Source organism: Anser anser (genome assembly GCF_964211835.1).
Source record: "Anser anser genome assembly, chromosome: 14".
Lineage (NCBI taxonomy): Eukaryota > Metazoa > Chordata > Aves > Anseriformes > Anatidae > Anser > Anser anser.
In genome coordinates, this window is record NC_139735.1 from 14,222,560 (window position 1) to 14,244,971 (window position 22,412).

Consider the following 22,412-nt stretch of genomic DNA (forward strand, 5'->3'; position numbering starts at 1 on the left):
GTCTTGGGCTTTCACAGTCTCTAAGTTAAGTAACCTTTTGCCTTTAGTTCTTACTCCAAATTTTCAAGGACATGCAATCAATCTCTCAAACCTCCATACCTAGAGCCCTAACATTAAAACTTCAGAAAACCCTTGCTGCCTCAGCTTCTGAACTCAATGGGTCTCACTGAATAGAAAACAAGACCTTAAGCAGTAACTCAGAAAGTTGACCAAACTTCTCACGATTGATAAAATGCTAAAATAATGTCATGAAGATCATCAAGAGGGCTGCAGCACATCTCCTATGAAGACAGGCTGAGAGAGCTGAGGTCATGGACTGGAGATGTATAAGGTCAGGCTGGATAGGGCTTTGAGCAAGCTGGTCTAGCAGAAGGTGTCCCTACCCATGGCAGGGGGGAAGAATTAGATGATCATTACGGTCCCTTCCAACCCAAACCATTTTATGATTCTCTGATTCATTCAGCCTGGAAAAGACAAGGCTCCAGAGACCTTATAGCAACCTTTCAGTACCTAAAGGGGGCCTACAGGAAAGCTGGGGAGGGACTCCATATCAGGGAGTTTAGTGAAGGGACAAGGGGTAGTGGTTTAAAATTAAAAGAGAGTAGATTTAGATATTACGAAGAAATCCTTCACTATGAGGGTGGCGAGGCACTGAAACAGGCTGCCCAGAAAAGCTGTGGATGCCCCATCCCTGGAAGTATTCAAGGCCAGGTTGGATGGGGCTTTGAGCAACCTAATTTAATTGGAGGGGTCCCGGCCCATGGCAGAGGGTTGAAATGAGATGATCTCTAAGGTCCCTTCAAAACCAAACCATTCTGCAATTCTTCCTGTGTAGTTGTAAGAAAATACATTTGCAGAAGAAAAGATCATTTGAGTACACAGGTAAGGATCACCCAAAAAATAAATAGTTCAATTGTAATCAATAATCATTCTACACATTTTCTACACTCAAAATTATCATAAGGAAAAAAAAATCTTAGTTAAGAATGAATCCCCTTTCATCCCCACTTTTATGACAGTTAAGGCTGCTAAGAAGCCCACAACAACTTTTTTTTTTTTGTGAATGACTGTGCTGTGGAAGCTCTACACGTATTTCCAGTGAGCACTGAAGAAAGAACATGCCTAAAACAGATGAGAAAGATAGGTTTAAAATACCCAGTCAAAATTCAGGTGCCCATAAAAGTCACTCACACAGCTTCTCCACACTGATCTGTTGCTTTTCGTTTCCCCATTATTTCATTGATTACTTTTAATGACAGAAACAGAAGAAATTCAGTTTCTGAACTCCCTAGGCCTAGCACAGAAAGTAAAGCTTGGGGTAGTAAATGAGAAGAAACTCACCAAAGCAACCGACTGAAATGAAACATTCCATTATTTGATCTTAGTAACAGTATAAATAACCTAGGTAATTAACAAGGAAAAATATTGGACTTAATGGAAATATTTCCATTAACAGATTATGGCAGGAGCAAGATAAAACCCCCTAACACCAACAGAAGATACATCATCAAGGAATACCTACCTCATTTATTTATTAATATTTGGTAGCAACTTAAGATTGAATCCAGTTTTGCCTGGAACATCTTAACTCACTAGAGAATACTTAAAATTATGAAAGCACTGGAAGGACTGTGCAGGCACTACCAAAATGCTAAGGTGAGCCATGAATTGACATACCGGTAAGAACAGGAGTGCATGCTGGAAACCCTTTCCTTGAATGATCAAAATACACTTTCGGCAGAGGTTTCTGAGCAAATCTTTCTTGGTAAAGTTATTTTCATACAGACGCTAAACGGAGGACATAGGAAGAAAACCACAGGTGACTCAGAGGAAATCCTTCACCAACTCACTTTTAACTTTTTACATTGATAGGGATATTTTCCTTACTATGCTAAACTCAGCCAGCGTATCAAGCCATCTATACTTTTATATTTGCATATGGCATGTAAAGCCAAGTGTATTCCAAATTAAAATCCTGATTCAGAAATCTGATGACTTCATCATCCTGGAAAGTTTCCAGATGAAAGGAAGTGCAAGATAGAGGAAGCAGCTGAAGCCTCATTCATATCTCAAACCCCAAAAGGTTTCTTATACTATATCCTGGGTTTGACTGCTGCTGCTCTGCAGGAAATAGTTCTTCACAATTCAGCTCCATTGACTTTATCTCTTCTGGAGTGCAAGTGATGTATTCCTGGCTAGGCTGTATAGTTAGGTGACAACAGCTTGATAAAAAGAGACAGTTGTCTGTACATGCTGCTCTGCAATGCTTGTTTCCCTTCTTCATTTTTAAAGGATCAGCATTCATCTTTCAATACAAACACTTGCTATTAAGTCTAAAAAGCATGAGGAAAATATATGAATAAACCATCATAATAGGCATGCAAGCCATCTAATCTTGTTTAAGGGAAAAAAAAATGCGGTGATATGAGCGGAGAAGGTAAAAGGAGAAACAGAATGTTTTTTGCAATTCTGGATTGTACTAGAACTTGTGCCTCACAAAACAAGCAGAAAATAACCTGAGACTGACAGTTCACATACAACACTTAACACAGGTCAGAAACAACTGTGGTGTTTTTTTTTTTTCATAAGGTCAAAAACAATTGACCTTGAGGTCACAAAGAACAGAATCTTGTACTTTATCCACTTAATTATCCCATTTGCTTCACATGAAAGCGCGGAAAATATCAGTGCATAAACCTACTTGGAAAGATTGTTACTTGGGTAAAATATTACCTTCAGAAAGAAATCTTGATAATGAACTAAAGTTAGTACTCTAGAACAATTCCAATTTAAGAACACTGCTACCCCCCATATAAACCTAAAAGGACAACACAATTCTAGGAGATGGTTTCAGTAATATACTGAAATCACTAATAACTACATTAAGTTCTTAAGCAATTTTAAGGAGATGCTAACCAGCTGATCAACTAAAACACAAACAGAAAAAACCCTTTTAGCATTGCTGACCAGTGCAGACTACGAACACAGTACCTAACCAGAATTAGGTATTATTCACCAGTATCAACAAGAGCAATCAAACCTCCTAGGATTTTGCCTTTTTTTTTTTTGACAGATATACTTATCATGGTATTTTGCAGATTTCCTCCTCTCTGAATTAAAGAAATATGCAGTTTCATAATTAAGTTTAACTTGAGTCATAAAAATTCCAGTAGCCTAATATTAAAGAATTATTCACTCCGATCTGAACTCTGATGGCTAATTTACTTACTGCAAGGTCTGTGAAATTAATTCATTAAGCTACTTAAATAATGAGGGTAAGAGGTCAACTTACAGCTACAAGCTCAATAGATTTTAGATGAATAAGTCACGAGATAGCCTGTTTCAGATGCCCTGTCTCCTGCTTATTCCTTCTTGCTACACTGGTATGGGATATACAGCACAAGTGAAAAGGTCCAGCAGTCAGAAGTTGCTCAGAGTCTGGCTGAGGTGAACTGAATTATCAAACAAAAAACAGTAGTGATGTGGTGAGAAAACAGGTAGTATCATTACAACTAAGTCCAATCATAAAGACAATACACAGCCAAGTAAGCCAAAAAGTAGAGGTACATGAAAGCAAAATTTGAAAGTACTTTTCTAAAATAGGAAAAGGAATTATACTAGACAACATCAGGTGAAAGTTGCTAAACAATGCAATAGTTCCACTGTGCTAGAAATATTTAAAATACACTCAAAATAAGTTAAAAAAAAATGCAGTAAGATGGATTCTGTTTAACCTGTATCCCTCCACCTGCATTTCCTAAATTTCAATGTATGAGACAGGTAAGCAAACTTAGGGCTATCACTCACATGCCAGGGGGTTAGAACAAAAAATTAATTCCTGAATAGTCAGCTACTGCCATGCATACTTAGCACGCTTTTTTTGTGTTGCATTCCCCCCAATTGCCTAATGTAACTACTACAGGAAGACAAAACCAAACCAAAAAACATACCTACAACCCTTTGCAACATACTGTACAATTGTTTTATCAGCATTTTGCTGTTATCACAACTTCTCCCTTCTCCTGCCACCCATTTAATTTGGTCTGGGCACTTGCTATTTAAAAAGTAGCAGTCTCTCTCAAATCATAATTGCATCCAAACAACCCAATAATGTATTTGCCAAATACATAAGAAGTCCATAATTTGTAGTGGAATGAGGATTAGTTTTTAAGTCCTCAAGTGATGGTATCAATTCTGAATCGTTTAAATATTAGTTTACAAATATTGCTTATAGCTTAATAGCATCATAGATGTAACTTCACAAAGATATTGGCTCTAGACAGTAATTATATCCTCAGCCTAATGTTGCAGTTAATGGACATACACATTTCAATGATAATTGCGATGCCTGAACATGATAATGTGCCTTTATTAGCAGCTACAAAATAAAGCTCAGTTACAGCCAACTGCAGAACTCAACTGTGCTAATTATTTATTTTTAAGATTGCCTGATTTGTGTTACAAAATTATAAAATAAAAAAGCATAGCACTTTACTGAAACCAACCCTTTAATTGCAAGTATGTGATTAACTAATGACTACCTAAAGGTTCATTCAGGTTGTAAGATGTCATGAGCAACGAGCTAAAAGCTAACAAGTTAGTAAAATAAAGGCATAGGTAACCAAACAGCAAGTACACAGCAGTTAAAAAAAAAAATGTTAAGAATTTAAATACATTAATATTCTCACAAATATTCCTCACAAAAGGAGGAGGAAGACTAGGAGTATATATATATATATTTTAATTTGGGAAAATAGACAACAAAACATTAAGATAACAAGCAAACATCGAGGAGAAAGTGTAGTGTAGTCCAAGAAGAAAAACATATTGACTCCTGCATAAAACAACCAAGTAAAAAGAAAATGACACAACTGAAGATATGTAAATAAAGAATACTTTACTACTTAACCTGATGAGGAAACTCAGAGTTTATGACTCTGCAAAGTTCTTAATGTTTGTCTTTATGTCCTGATTGATTTTTTCCTAAACAGAATTTCCAAATTATAAAGAAATTCAATGAAGAAATTCAATGTCCCTGAACAACAGGGACAGTATATTGTGACTTAAAGTCTGCCAAGGAGTTATAAATAAAAAGTGCTGCTTAGTCAAATAAATTAAAATGTCTCAGATTATGGTTTAGTCCTTTTTTCTTTTTCTTATTTTTATTTTAATAAACAGAAGAGCAAACAATTCGGCAATAAGTATTTAAACAATCTTTCAAAGTATTAGATTTCTTCAATGGAAATCCAATTATTTTTCACATGAAGCAAGAAGGTTGTCAGTGCAAGACACAACCCAAAATAACTGTGTATTTTTATAAGCAATGACCCAATTTACTTAGCTTGTCCCATCTTTGGGCAATTAAGTAAGTTGAAATATTAGTCCAGGAATATTGGTTGAAAGTTCTTTCCACTCATGGAAGGACGCGGTCTATGCAGAAACCTAATATTTTAGTTGGTCAACTTTAAAGTTAACATTGTTTAGAAGAAAACGTTTACAAAAAAAGTCAGTAACAAAATTTCTTAGGTGGGATGTTTGTACCCGTTCTACCGATTTTGAAAAATCCTGCAATATTCTGATCACCCACCACCATGCCATCTAGTTTGGTTCCTGTAGCAGCAGTTATGTTCTATTTCATTCTGCAAGGAGTGCTATCTGAATTTGGAGGCTTTTATGACCAGCACCATGTAGCATTTCCTTCACATCATTTATCTGAAAAAAAATAATAAAAAAAAATACCCACCATCCCCATTGTGTCTGATAAAACCAACCAAGTCCTACTTGTGACGTTCCTGTTGTACATATAGCTTTACGGCTACATGCTGCCTCAAAAGAAAAAGGAATTTGCAGCAGATGTTAAAGTTTTTCATCAGTACCAGATAGATCCAATCTCCACTGAAGCCAATTCCCACTTTGCTTTCCTGTAGGACCTGCAAGGAGATTGGATCCAACACTAGAGGAAGAGGATCACGCTGCCCCACAAACAGCAGGGTAGCTACGGAACAAGAACATGAGGTTTGGCCCAATGTCATGAAAAACATTAGTGACAATACTTTTCTTCTGAAACAACCATTCTGTATTCTTCTTAAAATATGCCACGGAAATAAGTTGTACCCAATTCTCACTACAATGCTTCCTTAACAAACTCTAAATGTTAAACTTAAATGAGAGGCATTTCATGCAATCTGAAAAATATTCAGTTCAATTAAAAATAATTGATGCATGGTGAAATAATTCTTCCCAAAGCTGCTGTAAAATCTTCAAAAAATAAAGCTACTTAATAATTTTCATCTCCTACAGGCTAGAGAGAAGCATTATTGCATATTAAAAATTGGAGTGTGGTTTTCCCAGAGGTAAAAGAAAGTTATTAAAACAACCTATTTATTGTTGATATAACTATCCATTTGTGCTACACAAAAAGTAACAATTTCAGTACATTAAAAGAAAAGCTAATTAAGGCATAATTAGTATTTTCTATATTTTGATAATTAAGGGTTAGTTGGCTATTTCTTTTCAAATTCCTATTTGATGTACCCCAACAACGCCTTTAATGAGCAGCTAACACTATTGAATCCCTGATGGCTGAGGAGTTTAGTGACCACTACTACATTACTTTCATTTATCACTGCCTCTTTACCTATAAATTAAAGTAGCCCTGTAGCTATGTTGATCTACTTTATATCAATTTCTTCATCCATATCAGCTGAATATGTATGGCATTAACCTCATTTACTAGTTTGGAAAAGCTGAATTAAAATGAGATCTAATTTCTAGTGCACAGAACAATTTCAAAACTGCCTGCTAATTTCCACCACCTGTCAGTGTTGTGATCTTCACCTCATTGTAATGAAATAAAACAGTATATATATTTTACAGCTCAGAAGAGGATAATCATTCATAAGTGTTAAGATATCATTAATCACGAAGACACTAGGACCCAGAATCTTTTATGAGATGCACCACGATCCAACACCTTCACTTGCAAAGGTCCCCACTAAAATCAGTGGAACTCCTGCAGATCTCTGAGTCTTAGCATGTGCAGGGTGAAAGTAGTCAAAGGCTTCTAGCGATGATTTTTTTTGGTTTTGGTTTATTTTTTTTCTTGTTGTTTGGTGGCTTTTTCTTTTTTTTCTTTTTTCTTTTTTTGGCTAGGTCATGCTTCTGTGGCTGCAGGCAATGTAATCAAATATACATATACTGAAGAAATAGCAAACTAACATAAGTCAACAGAATACATGTTACACATTAGAAGACAAACCCCTGTTCAGAGCTTAGATGATACGTGGTTACATGTGTTTTTTGCTTTTAGCTACTGCAAATAACATAGCAAGGAAATGATATTTTTCCTCTCCTCTAAACACACTGTAGCCTAAATTCTAAACCCTCCAGATATTTTTTTTAATCATAATGCAGATTTACCTCACATGTCAAGTCTATAATTTAAAAGCTTTAAAAACACATCCAGATGTGATCCTAAATATTAATCCAGTAACATATTTATACTAACCACATAAGCAAAAAAAAAAAAAAGTACAGGATAGAGCAAGAAATTCTATTTGCATCCCCCATTCTACTTTAAAATCATGCTTCAGCTTGTATTTGTAAAGGTTCCTTATGAAACATTAATCCACTTTCCTGTCCTTGTTTACTCTTACCTGCCCTAGTGTAAAAAACAGACCTGTTTCCACAGATTGCTCATCTGATGCACCTGAAGATGACGACATCCACCTCTCTTCATCTGTACATGGGGTTGTTTCCCGGAAGTAGCAGAGTCAGAACTATAACTCCTACTTTTCTGCCTTGGGTCCCTTTCACTTTTATTTAAGGCTGGAGCAAAGCAAAAGCATGGCTTGCTGGAACACCCAGTGATCTTCACTTCTACAGGCAGCCCTCAAACTACTGCCAACTGGTAGATTAAAATTACCTCCAGAATACTCAAAACACAGTAGGGCTACTGTTTGATTAGAATGAGCAGAACAACAACAAAAAAATAATTGCTTTGTGGTGGAGCAAAAATGTTACCTGAATACATTTAAATTTAAGTTTTAAACTATTTAAAGAAATACCAGTAAGTTATTTTTCACATACAAAACAAACCCCAAACTTGCAAGCTTAACTATTCTGATTAGTATCATGGGTGAGATTTTCAACAAACTGCTTTGCTTATAAAAGCTGAAAACAGAACTCCAGCAATCATCTGTAATCGGGCTCTGCTGAAGAGCACAGCTCAGTCTAAAACATTTGCTAGTACTAACGTTATTTTCACACGTTCCAGTTTTGACCTCTACATTTCAGGAATGGCAACAGTAAACTAAAGGGATAAATCTAGTTAAATAGCGCCACATGCTGTAGAAAGCACACATGACAAGTGCAAAATTAAGGAAGATAAAATTCTTAGTCTGTTAGAATGTAAAGAAAAACAGTGTGAGATGATCTGCAGTTCTACACCCTAATTCTAAAGCCTATGTAATATTTATTATACAAATAATAAACAAATTTGTTATGTAGAATCACTATAATAATCTAAACATTTTATTTTTTACCATCTGAAAGCATTCACACCAAACCTGAAGATGCAAAGGAACTAGCAGTAAGAACGTTATTTCTGTATATATTTTTCAAGAGCACACTGTAAGAGCAACTCTTAATTGTACCTTGAAAGAGTTCTTCAACCAGAACAATCTTTGGAATAACGTTATTATAAGCTGCACAGATACAAAAAGCTGAAAGACGCGCTGCTAGAAGTCATGACTCCTAGACCCAGGACTCCAGATTATGCAGACCCCTTAGCATTAAACTAAACTTCAAGTTAAGAAATTTTAGTAATTATCTTCAATAAGGTGAATTTCCTGTGAAATATTAACCAGCAAAGCTTATCCATCAAGTTACACTTGGATCTGCTCTTGGCAATGGCACACTACCAGTTGGTCAGAGCACCAAACGTGACCCCCGGTGCCATGAACCGCCGCTGCAGCCTCTCCCCAGGAGGGGGTTCCCAACAGATGCAGTTTCAACCACTCTAGGGAAGGTTATGGACCCCTCCCAGTGCTTGTCTCTCTTGTTGGAAAAGGAGGCAGGTTCTCCATGTTCAAAGATACTGTAATACCTGTCACCCTTATTACTCATATTATTTCTCCATTCAAATAGACTATAATGAATTACTGGGAACATACTGGGCTAAAATAAAAACCTGACATGATAGAAAAAAAAATGTGTATCAGTGGTTGATCAACATAATGCACAATACACGGGAGGACTCGTTTTCCCCCTAAGCATGCTTTATTAGCTAAGCCACAGCACACTACCATGGCCATTTATAATAGTCTTATCACAGAACATGAGATTAGACCAAAGCAGGACTTCTCATTTATTCTGTTCTTCATGGAAGAATGAATTAAGTACACCTAGACTAAATCAAAAGTCCCCAAATCATTTTGGGTAGCTTTCATCAACACCCTGCTATTGATATAATTAAAAAGCTTTCCTGAAGTCTTCCTTGGTAAAAATTAAGCCTACTACATCACCTTTCCCTTAGAGGACACTGAAAGCATCTATCCGCTAGGATTCACTAGGATTTAGAAAATAACCCTTCATATCCTTGATTTGTGTCCTACCCCAAAATTCTTTGCTAAAGGAAACCAAGGCAGCTGGTTCTATACAGATAAGAAGATATATTTATATAACTTATTTGTGTTGTCATACTCTCCCATTTGTCTACATTTTTATCAAAGCCATGGTGCCCACAACTGGACACATTGCAGGTGAAGCCCCAGCAGAATCAAACAGAACTGAGTTAAGAACCTCCAGCTCCTGACGTAACACTCCTACTACTACATCCACAACGAGATATTTTCTTCTGTGCAAAAGCAACACATACTGCTGAGTAACCCTGCCTGTAAAACACTCATCTCCACAGCATTCTGTGAAATAATGATGCCCGGTCAGAGATTTGCCATTGCTAGTCGTAAGCCTAAATTTTCATTCCGAAGCGTGGCGTTTGATCAGTGTTTTCAACTTTCAGGCTATTTCTGCAGCTTCCGAAGATCCTTCTGAATCCCAATCCCGTCCTTTGTGATTATATTTCTTCCCAGTCTAGTGTCACTTGCAAATGTAAATAAATAATTGTACAGTTGTTCATGTGTTAATCATATCACAAAAGAAGAGTCGCTCAAAATCATGTTTTCTTTAATTAGTAATGTGTTGGATGTCAGGAGGCAGATTTCAGTGCAGTATTACACGACTTATCCTAGTGGCTTACAGTGGCACGCTCATGACAGAGCTGCCATTGTTTTGTAGGTAACTACTAGAAGATTAAAACTACAATTTCAATACAGCACAACAAAGTGCTTTTCCAGCCAACTTATTTTCTACTACCCTGCCAACATCTAAATCAGCAATATGCCACAAAAAGATCATTCTACATCAGCATTAAAACAAAATATATATTGGTAGACAGACAAATATCAATAGTGCTATACAGTACCAAACAATCCTGTCTCGTATTTAACATAAATATAAGATATATATTCATTCACTGCTCTATCTAATTCAAAAGATGGTATCTTGATGTATTATTTTTGTATTGGAAATATAATGGTACCTAAAGGATATTACAATATCACAGAAGATATCTCCAAGGTTTTTCTGTTCTTCCATAGACGGCAAGCCCCAGTGGACTGTTTAGTAAGAAAGCATTTATTTACCTAGCCATTTTCCTTCTATAATGAGTTTGCTTTTATAATATGCACACATTTAAAAATGAGTTAATTAATGAACAAAATTAATATATTCATATGACTTGTTCTACAATTTCATTCAACCTTCTGTAACCATTGTGTGCTTTTCTGTATGCAAGCATACGATCAAACAGAGAAATACTTCTAAAAATTATTTCAACATGGCTGAAGCAAGCAAAATTTCCATTACCCATTCTGTAAATAAAGCCATTCAAGCAATCCTGAATATTTATATAAATGTGTATTAACTTAGTCATTTGATATACGTCTAATTTTTCTGCTTCCAAGTGCGAGCCTTTTTATTGCATATTTGTAGATACCTGCCAGCAAGACAAAGTATCAGAGGATTTACAACTGTGAGGGTAGAATGCCATCTGCTGCTACACTTGCTGTTACAGCAGGATAAAACCAGAAGAATCATCATACAAGTGCTGCCTTCTGTTGCTTTCTTAGCCATAAAATATAGACAAACATCTCTTTTTGTTTTACTAAAAATTAAACAAAAACCCCACAACATTTACACAGTTTTTGTTGTATGATCAGTTAAAAATCATGCGATGTGAACCACAGGATTCTATGAATGCAAATGAGAGGCTGTTTTATCAGACCTACTAGAGCAAAACAAAAAAAAGAAAGTGTAATTTGACTGCAAAATAAATTATGCTGGTAGATACTGTAATCAAACTGCAAAAAAACACATTTTGAAAATGCATTTGTATGAACTAAGCAGAGTTGCTAGACTAGATCTATTTAGAAACACCCCTTGAACTATTATGCATCTTTGCGAATTTTTCACTTTCCCAGGCCGGTCACATGCAAGACGTAAATCATAACCAAAGGCAGAAAACAGAACATAATACATTGCCAGTTTGATTCATGTCCACTTATGGAATGGGGAAAAAACCAACAGAACTACCACCAAAAAATGTTTTCTTAAATTCAACCTTGTTTTCCCCCATGTCAGTAAGAGTTAATTCTTTCTGATCTAAGTGCTCATCAGTAAATCAAATGGAAACATTAGTTAGCATTTTACTCAATTATTTTCTCAGCATTTAACTTAATAATTACTCAGCATTTAACCTTCCACACACAATGCAGCCACAGAGGTAGTCTTACGGTCATTCAAAACACGTAAATTCGTATGTACAGAACTCTGGTGTGTCTGGCAAACAATCAAGTATTGCTTTTTTGTTTTTCCTCTTGAGAAGGGAGCTCCAGGTGTGCAATGCTTCACCCACACTCCAATTCTTCTTCCAGCCTTGCCTAATGAAGGATGTGATGCCTAGGTATTCAATCTCCTCTAACAATCTGTTATAGCATGCTATACATTGACTTGACTTCTCCACACAGTTAGCATCCCAGGCAGTCAGACTACAAAAAGATTAAATCAAAACCCTCAAAACCGATCAAAACTGGACAGAATGACAAAATCATCTGGGAATTAGAGATGAGAATAACAACTACTTTGCCTCTGAATTGCCATCAGTAGGAGTTTTCCTAGTGAAAATACCAGGAGCATGCGTACATTTGCACTCTGTACCTTCTGTTACTTAGCATTACAACACTGCACCATGTTTAAAAACAACAAATCAGCTCTGACAATTGAAAGGAACACACTGCTTTTATGAAAAAGTAATTCAGTATAGTGCAAAACTTTATTTTTAATTTTAAGTGAGAAACCATTCAATAAAGTTAAAGTACAGTTCAAACCTGAAGGAATAAAAGAATTCTTGAGATTGGGACTGTAATACAGAAGTAAAAACAGATCTCAGTCACTGTCACAATTCTTGCTAAAGATTTGCTTGGGGCTCCAACCCAATTCTCTCGGTTTTTCTCAAGATCAATTGATCTCATCTTACTGACATTCTCTTTATAACATCTATATTATGACTGTCCCCTACAGTTAAGGTGAATTAACTGCTGCTTCTTCAAAAATGCATCTTACTTTTTCCTCTTCCCTATTTAAAATGCAGAAAAGCCAAGTAATGAGAGAAATACAGTGGAAACCACATAAATGAGTAACTGTCAAAAGAACAGAACTATTAAAAGAATAAATCTTGTGTACCCAGCTGTGAAATATAACACAATATAGCAGAACCCAGCTAAATGTTTGAAATAAAAAATTGAAATGCAAAGTAACCTAAAATTGTTTAATGAACATAGCTGTTAAAATATTAACTCCTTGCATGCTGAAACTCAAGAGCATACATGATAAGGAAGCTTGCTCAGATGAACATCACACCAGTAAGTTACCTACCTATCCACCTGTCCAATCAACCGCCAGCTAAGCTCCACAGTTTATAAATGTAGGATATATTGGCAGGTCCATTGCTGCACAGGCTTTTCTATTTCAATTTGCATGGTTTACAGTAAATGTTTACCTTTGAGGTGTGCTGAAGCTGGTCCCCCACATAGGTCTTGCGAAACTGATCCAAGAACCACAGAATTGCCAGTTCTACTTTTTCATTACTAGACTGTGGTAACTGGGCATCCATCAAAGATATGAGCTGAAAAACTCTTTAATGACAGAAAAAAGAAATTTTCAGGAAAAACTCTCAGGTTAAACGATATTGTAACAGCTAATTTCTTTAGGAAACCATCACCCACTTTTTGTTTGCCTAAGTATCTTCTAGGATTGTGTTCTGTTTAGATGCTAATTATGCTAATTGACCACTATTAAATATAAACATAAACATAATGCTTTTCTAATTACTTTGTCGCTTAAATTTTCTCAGATGCATACGTTATTCTGTGGAGAGTTTGTAAAATATTTAATTTCTTAGAGCATTAATTCCAAGCTGAAAGAAAAATATTGAGAAGCACAGGTCACAAACTGCAAATGCTAGACAAGAGTTGTTCAAGTTCCCTGGAAGCTGAAACTATTGTATTTAGAAATAAATTTATACATGCAGTATGTAACACACTGTCTGCATCAATTCTTCCTACTTCAGTCTCTCTTGAAACATCAGGACAAACATGTATTTTCTGATCGAAATCCTTACACAGTACATGTCTCCTTACTAGGACTGATTTCAAAGAATTGACTTCAGCTTTTATCAGCTAAGAGTATTTCAGCTTTTTTAATTTATTTTTTTTAAGTCATAAAATTATTCTCACCTTTTCCCAATGCTGAAATATATAGTAACTCGATTAGAAGTCAACAGCTACTTCATCTCTAAGCCTGTATATTAAAACCTCTCACTATTAATAAAAACATAGTAGAAGACTGCTAACACCACACAGCCCCAGGGTAGATTAGGAAGGCAAGAAGCAAAGGAGAAAATGTAAAGCTTTTTATCCAATTCTAAACTGTGTGCCCTTTTTCATGGATTAGCTAGTGGATGTAAATACCAGGATCAAAGATGCATGCCCTTTTTCACATGCTTCTGGGCATAAACAAGGATTAAGGAAGTGTTTGGTACATTCGTGGTGTTTACCTCAAAGAATATATGTAATTTACAGTAATCCCTAGCACACGCCTTACATTAAAGTTTGCATGATGGGGACTACAGCACCCACATTTTTTAAATCCAGAGCCTCATTTTTTATTCCAAATTCTAGTATTAAAGTTAGCCCAAGTTTTCAGTGGTTGACCAGCAGTTCCTTTGCACTCCTTCACTTGCAAGACTCCTCATTAACATGAGGAAATAGTGCAGAAAATAATAAATAACCATACCTCACAATTACAATAAATGTTTGTGTACAAGCACAGCACAAAAATGAGAACAGTTAGCTACCCAGGCATATCTAAACACTGTTTATAGTAGTAAGAGATGTATTTGCCTTTAAACCTCTTCCATTTCTCTGAAGCATCATTTTGAAATGATGGCCTTAATGACGTCTTCATTACTCAGGATGATGACAGAGGGAAGATGAAGGCAATTGTAACGGTCTCAGTCCACAGAAAGTCATACAGTCCTTGAACACCCACCATCTAAAAACTGGACAAAATATCAGCTGATACTGAAACATCACCAAAAAAAAATAATCAGCAACACTTACCGACAGGACAATTCTCCATCCATGGCATCATGTTCATCAGTACTAGTGTATGTCAATCGTCCCCCCACAAAAGTACCCACAAAATAGACAAGCCATGCCAGACGCCCTAACGTTAAAAAGAAAAAAAGAACAGTTACTGATGATAAACCATTATGCTAGCACAATACACTTCCGTAAGGTATCAGCACTTTTATGAGGTATCAGACTGTGGAATACTGTCAAGAAAACGGTTAAGTTTCTCCCTTCCACTGATTTAAAACCTATCCAGACAAATTAATTAACAAAAAGTTCTGAAGAGAACTGACAGATCAACTAGAACAGCCTGTTAAACTGGATGCATTTATAAACAAAACGCCGAAGACCTAAGTCAAAACAGAAATTAAGCAAACCCAGCCTGGTAAGGATTAGACATGCAATTAATCCAGTATCTTCACTTGCCTGCTACAAATTATTTCACAGGACAGAACACTTGTATCTACAGTGGTGCAATAGCATCTGCTCATGGCATTAGGAACTGGTTGAGACTTTCTACAGTTTGCTTAGTTTCTTATTTGTATTTCAAATAAAGAATTTATTGTAATATTCAACTAATAACTCCAATTTTGAAATTGAAAAACAGTTTGCACAAAAGATTTTTTTTTCTAAGTCAGACATGTTCTTCAAGAAGAGAATCTGTAAACCACCATTAGTTTTGGAAGTCTCAGTGGGCTGTTTCCTAAAAAAGTTTGAAAGACAGAGGTCATACATTTCAAGCTATGTCATCATTCCTTCTTATCTTGCAGATTATTTAGTTGTCAGTTTCCACTAAAGCACCAATGGATCCCAGCAGGGTACCTTAAGGGTACAGTACAATGTAAGGGTCATGTCTGTAAAGCTTAGCTCCTGCAAACTCAAGGAGTTATTTATATCTCATGTATTTTGTGCAGACTTTTAAATACTGAAATCCAGCTTTATAAAATACGGAACTCAAGTTTACAAACACTGAACTCAGAATCAGTTTGGCCTCTCTCTGCTAGACACTCACCACCCCACTGCAAACCTGGATTATTTTAACCTCTTTGGCACATTATGGTGTAATACCTTTCATCTTTGACCTACCAATACCTAATTGAGCCATGCAGATTCCTGCCTCAGCTTTCTAAGCTGTGAATCCAGTAAGTAATGGTATAGTTTCTCAGCAAAGATGCAGTATTTCTCCTAAAGTAGTGTCAGAACTAAGACTCAAATACCAACGTAGCATATAGACCTGCGCAAACTGCAGGATTCCCCTAAAGGTTCCTTCCTCAACTAAAACACACGGAGACTACAGAACAGTAAAGCCACTTTTAGGCTCAACCTTCATTTGGCAAAAAGTACTTTGTAATAAATTCAATTGAAATTGAAAATAACAACAGTGAAGACAAGTAAAACGAAACAGCTTCCATGCAAGTTAAATCAAGTTACAAACAAGGGTTTGCAATAACTGGGAGATTTACATAAGCTAGAAGATGTCCTACCCTCATTACTAGGATTTTACCAAGTGATGACAGCATAACTTACAAGAGTGAAGCCAGTACACACAGATGAATGAAGTGTCTTCAGAACACATTTTGAAGTTTAACATAAAGAAAAGACTACAGATAAGCAAATGTGGTCTCATTACAACTTTAAAACATTCTATTTTGAGTATTTCTATACATATATGGGGACTGCTACATGCAGAGCATTTGCCAAAATCTTGGAGCTTTTACATCATGTTTGTTTCACATTCTCTGATAATCAACCTACTCTCCATTCACATAACATTAAATGGCACTCAATTTCTTCAGGTTTTGCATTGCTTTTTTTTGGAAACCCCAGAAATGAGATAAAAATGAATGCGCTAAGTCCTAAGCTCCTTAAATTAGGAACCATTAATAGTTCTGAGATGTTCCAGCATCGTTACGGCCTGAATCTGGTTTATTACATATATTTACATATACTACAAAACTAAGACATCCTGTTTCTGTCACAGGTATATAGGACAGTGTATTCTACACATATAAGTTCTGTAGGTAGGAAAAAAGCCACTACAAAACAAAGATGGTATGATCAAATCTAAACTAAATGATAATGAAGAACATGGAATAACATGCAGATGATTTCAAGACAAGTATTGGGAAGTATTCAGGTTTATCTTAAATCTCAGTCCTATTTTAAAATATTTCCACACAAATAGGTATGCAATGAGTTCTGAAGCAGAAAACACTGTGACAAGGAACAAATGTTGACTTTTGAGATGAGACTTCTAAACGAGGAAGACTTCTGAATATCTTCATACATTGTTGCTGTTCCATTTGCAAATAATAATAATCTGAAGGGGCAGTTGATACTGTCCTACAACAAACATATTTGCCTGTTGATATCAAGACCTTTGCTTCATCACCAACAGGACAACAGTTCCAAGAAAAACCTCATCAGACACACCACAGACTGTGGTACCAACAACTGTTAATTTAGCACACGGAGACTAGCATCATCACTAGCTAAAGACTGAGGAGCTGAACTAAGAGAACAATTGGTACTCACATGAATTTAGCATTAACAGCTGCCAAAGAATGGCCATTTGGAGATGGTATCAAAAAGCAACTATGAAGTGGTGCTGGCTAGTTTAAAGAGCAGAACAATCACTTTGGCCAATAACTTCTTTATAAATAAAATCCTGTCTCCCGTTTTACAAATTGCAGTAGCTCACGTGTAATTATACGATGACACTTGATGATTTTCTGATGCATCACTGTTCCCTCCTCTCTTAGCACAATACCAATTAAAAGATATAACCTCCTTCCCTCTTTTAGACTTTCACTGTTTAAAATTTTCAATGCATTTGCTTTTGCAGCTACTTAGACAGAGGATGTCTTTTCTTTCAGAAAATAATTATTGCAGTAATAATCTGTAATTATGGTTTATAACAGCAATAATCCCAAAGAAATCAGTCATTACCATAGATCACAAGTAATCATTAACTACTGTTAATGACCCATTTCTTGGCGATTATTGTTTTAGTAAACCATGACCACATCACTACCGATACCAAGTACAAGTCGGTATAATAAAATGGGATCTTAATATTATATTAACATATTTTGCAACATTAAAAGCCATTAAACATCTGAATTTAACCAAGTATATCTAGAGGATGTAGCAGTTATCATTCATTATGAGCACAAATGTTTAGTTTGCAGCAAAGAAACAAAATTTAAACTGCGTCAAACGTTTTCTAATGCATAAAGGCAGAGTCTCCAGAGCTCTGATACTGAGAGATTCCAACCAATTCCTTCCTTTTGCCCCCCCTTACTGGGTAATAGAGTATAAATTCAGACTGCAGCTAGTCAATAAAACCAGGTTATTCAGTGAAAGTTCTCCCACAAAGTTGCTAGAGACATGGAAGAAAGGGCTATACATAAAATCAGTTAAGTAGGAGGTTTTACATAAACTAGTGAAAAATGAGCTCCTACACAGAAGAAAATCTGTATATTCAGATTGTCAACAGAAGAACAGCAAAATAAATCACATTTAACAGCATGCAGAGAAACAGCTGTATTGTGCAGTAACCTGTCTCACCTTCTCAAAACAACACCACTTATCCATGTAAAGATGCCACAGCCATAAGATAACTATATTAGGAAAGATCCAGTAGTTATAAAGACAATTTAAGTGACACACAGCGGACCAAAATAGGCATGAAAAAATGTTAGAAGTGCTACTTATTTTTACAACTTCCACTACAATATAATACTCGAGTTTCTCAAAAATCAGAGCTATTTAAAGTAAATTAAGGGATTTTTAAGTAACTTTAGTTCACAGAAGGATAAATGCAAAAAGAACAGAAGTTAAGATCTTCAGTTTCAAAAACTGTTCATCAAGTTGCAGCTGGTTCCCATGAGGGCACCTGGGGCACTAAAATGTTGATTTTCAGAAATTAAAAGTTTTTACAGCTCTCATGTCTATATTCTAAAGATGTAACAAGATATTAAACACATCAACTGCCAATACATCTATTTAACATAAAGACAACCGGTGGAAATGTGGTGCAAGGTTACTTGGAACATGAATTTCTCGTTCCAAAAAAGATGTAGGGACATCTGCCATATGATTACTGCTGCTTCATATGCAAGGATATTTTTATTAGCACATAAAACACAGTCTAAAAATTAAATTAAATACTAACCTTCCTGGACTGTGATTTCTAATGGATTCCTACTAGAAGAGTGCAATAGTTTTTGGTAGTTTTGTGCATTTTGGTCAAACAACTGTACAAGAAGTGTACAGGTCTTTTCATATTCACACCTGCTAACTGTGCACAGTTGCTCCAGTTGTTGGAAAACTGTTGCTGTATCATCCAGTGGATCTTCTAAACCATCTCTGGAATAGAGACAAAAAGTAACCACTTAGCTGCTATTGCTTGAAAGCTGATTCTTTGCTTTCCCATCCAGACCTTGCACCACTGTCACCCAACTGCTGAACTATCTGTGAAAACCTTCGCAGCTGGCACACACAGCAGACAGACACAAGATCTCATTTGCTTTATATACACACCCATACACATCTACACCACAACAATATTCTATTTGCACCTTCCTCTTAATGTATAGTTCAAAATGCAAAGAACTACAAGGCAGAGAGGAGATGAAACTGGCAGTATAAACACAGAAAGGTAAATCCTGAAGACCTGAGGTCTTCTGTGCCTGTCTGAATACTAACAAGCAGCACATTTTTCAGAGGATGATGATGGGAAAGAATGGAATACATGGCAGAAATGGATTTTGCATATTCATCAAATTAAGCACAAGACCATGATACCAAAGCCAAGGAGCAAGCTTCAGTAAAGTTCCATGCAGCTGCTTTATTACAGGTTCTGCCGCAAGCAAGCTGTGACCCTACAGAATGCCTGGAACAAGAAGACCAATAGTTCTTGCCCTAAAGTGTACCTATACTCTTTACACAAATCACCGTAAGAAAGGTTTATTCATTAGAAAGTTACTCTTTTGTAGTCTTCAGAAATGCTCTACTGGATATAAAGCATCTGGGACTGGCGCTGTTTAACATCTTTGTTGGTGACATGGACAGTACAATTGAGTGCACACTCAGCACATTTGCCAATGACACCGAGCTGTGCAGTGCAGTCAGCATGCACGAGGGAAGGGATGCCAGCCAGAGGGACCTGGGCAGGCCTGAGAGTGGGCCTGTGTGAACCTCATGGGGTTCAGCAAGGCCAAGTGCAAGGTCCTGCAGCTGGGCCGGGGCAATGCCAAGCACAGACACAGGCTGGGCCGAGAATGGATTGAGAGCAGCCCTGAGAAGGACCTGGGGGTGTTGGTGGATGAGAAGCTTGACCTGAGCCAGCAGTGTGCGCTTGCAGTCCAGAAAGCCCCCCCGTACCCTGGGCTGCACTAAAAGCAGTGTGGCCAGCAGGGTGAGGGAGGGGATTCTGCCCCTCTGCTCTCATGAGACCCCGCCTGGAGCCCTGCGTTCAGCTCTGGGGCCCCAGCACAAGGACATGGATGTATTAGAATGAGCCCAGAGGAGGCCACGAAGATGATCAAGGGGTTGGAGCACCTCTCCTATGCAAACACATTGAGGGAGCTGGAGCTGTTCAGCCTGGAGAAGAGAAGGCTCCAGAAAGACCTTACAACTGCCTTCCAGTATCTAAGGGAGGGCTCCAGGAAAGCTGAGGAGGGACTCCTTGTCAAGCAGTGTAGCGACAGGACAAGGGGTAACAGCTTTAACTAAAAGACGGTAGACTTAGAAGAGATGTAAGGAAGAAATTCTTCACTCAGAGGGCAGTGAGGCACTGGAACAGGCTGCCCAGAGAAGCTGTGGGTTCCCCATCCCTGGAAGTGTTCAAGGCCAGGTTGGATGCGGCTTTGAGCAACCTGATTTAATGTGAGGTGTCCCTGCCTGTGGCAGAGGGGTTGGAACAAGATGATCTCTAATGTCTCTTCAGCCCAAACCATTCTATGATTATTGGATCCCATCTTCACGTAAAGGAATGTAAGCATGACTTTGCAGGGTGAACACAGTGCTCAAGAGAAAATCAGTCACGCAGGCTGTGAAAATAAAGATCTACACTGTATCTTAAAAACAAACAAAAACAAACAAAAAAGCTGAAATCTCAATACTTAGGCAACACTTTACAAGTATAAAGGCTGTGAAGTTAATGAACTCACTGACCTTGCAACGTCCCACATTTTCACATTCACAACGTTTCAGTAGTTGGGAACTACTTCTTTCCAATAAGATGTGTCTCCTTGATATTAAAATGTTAAGTCATAATGAGGATGGAGGTATCTTTTCTTTGATCTAGCACCCACCAGACTTATTCAGACTGGTCCCCTCTGCATACACATGGATTAATGTGCCCCAGTGCTAATACCCAAACACTGAAAGATGTAAAACAGCTGAGAATCCTTCTCTGGCTTAAGGACCAGCTGGATGGCCCCTGAACACAGGGTAATGTTTTCAACCATACTGGTGTGTACAGAAAACGGTCATTCCAGAAAACAGGACTTGTTTGCAAAGATACCAATTAATGTCCTTTGAGCAAAGAGAAGGAGTCTTGTGGAATCAGCTCCCAGATGTCCCATGTTTCTCAAGAATGGCCTAGACATTTGACATTAAAGTGTGGACTAGATATTACTGTCTACAGAAATACCACAACAGAGGACCTTAATCACAGAAGAGAGTATGACAATACTAGGAAGATAAACAAATTACTTACAGCTGAGAATGGTTACACACAGAATTATTAAGACTGCTTTATGAACGACACAAACTGGTCTAAGATCAGTACTCTCCTCGTCTTTTTTCCTGTTGGCTTTTTTCACAGATTAGAAAGTTTACTCCTCCAAAGAACCAAGTAACAAGAACATCCAGAAGAATCCCTTGTCAGTGCCAAACTGAAAGAAACTGAACTTTCAGTGCTGTTGAAGACAGTAACATACTTTGATGGAGCTGCTCATGCAAGATGGTGCAATCCAGAAGCTCAGACCTGACTGCTTCATGTCTGAAAGCCGATATGGAGCACACCACTCAGTAGGGGAGAAAGCTGAGCCAAGAAGTTTCACCTTGAGAATACATCATAGAAAAGCAGAACCGAGAAGATAACTTTAAAATGCCAAAGAAGTTTAGTCTGGTTGAGAGAAGACCAGATAAAACTAACTGTACATGCAATAAGTTGCTTGCTCTTCCATGTCCTAGCACTGGAACAGTGGAAGCTCACAATTTTGAACCATTAGAAAGTCAGTCTTTAACACAACTATGGTGATAACCTCAGGCAAGTAACACCAACTATAGCTTTGTCACTAAGAAGTGAGATGACAGGTGACATAAATTGCAGACAGAAGATTTTGGCTAAGCTGAGACAAAAGGATAACAATGGTGAAGCTAAATGTACTTCCTCACACAAACAGAATAAATGACATCATTTCAGCAACTGAAAACTGAGAAGGAAAAGCAGATGCGGCTTGTTCTGCAGTCCCGCAGTCTGACACAATATCTCTGTAGTAGGAATTCATAAAAGCCCTCAGAGAAAACTAAATCCTTTCAGCAATCTAGACACTTTTTTATTATTTATTTGTTTTATTATAGTGTGGATTATATGATACGCTTAACGTATAGAAACAGATATGAGCTAAGACATTAAGTTAGACAATT

At 37.1% G+C, this 22,412-nt stretch overlaps 1 protein-coding gene across 5 annotated transcripts in view; it reads right to left on the reverse strand.

The window, feature by feature from the left end:
• The window catches only part of RANBP17 (RAN binding protein 17), a 160,077-nt gene that overhangs the window by 117,797 nt on the left and 19,868 nt on the right, over positions 1 to 22,412 (reverse strand). For all 5 annotated transcript variants that reach the window (XM_083798213.1, XM_083798209.1, XM_083798210.1 and 2 more), the window contains exons 12-14: positions 18,928 to 19,121; positions 14,739 to 14,844; positions 13,118 to 13,253 (exon numbers count right to left, since the gene is read on the reverse strand). In XM_083798213.1, the coding sequence (XP_083654339.1) occupies positions 13,118 to 13,253; positions 14,739 to 14,844; positions 18,928 to 19,121 (436 nt within the window). The remainder of the gene's footprint in view (positions 1 to 13,117; positions 13,254 to 14,738; positions 14,845 to 18,927; positions 19,122 to 22,412) is intronic.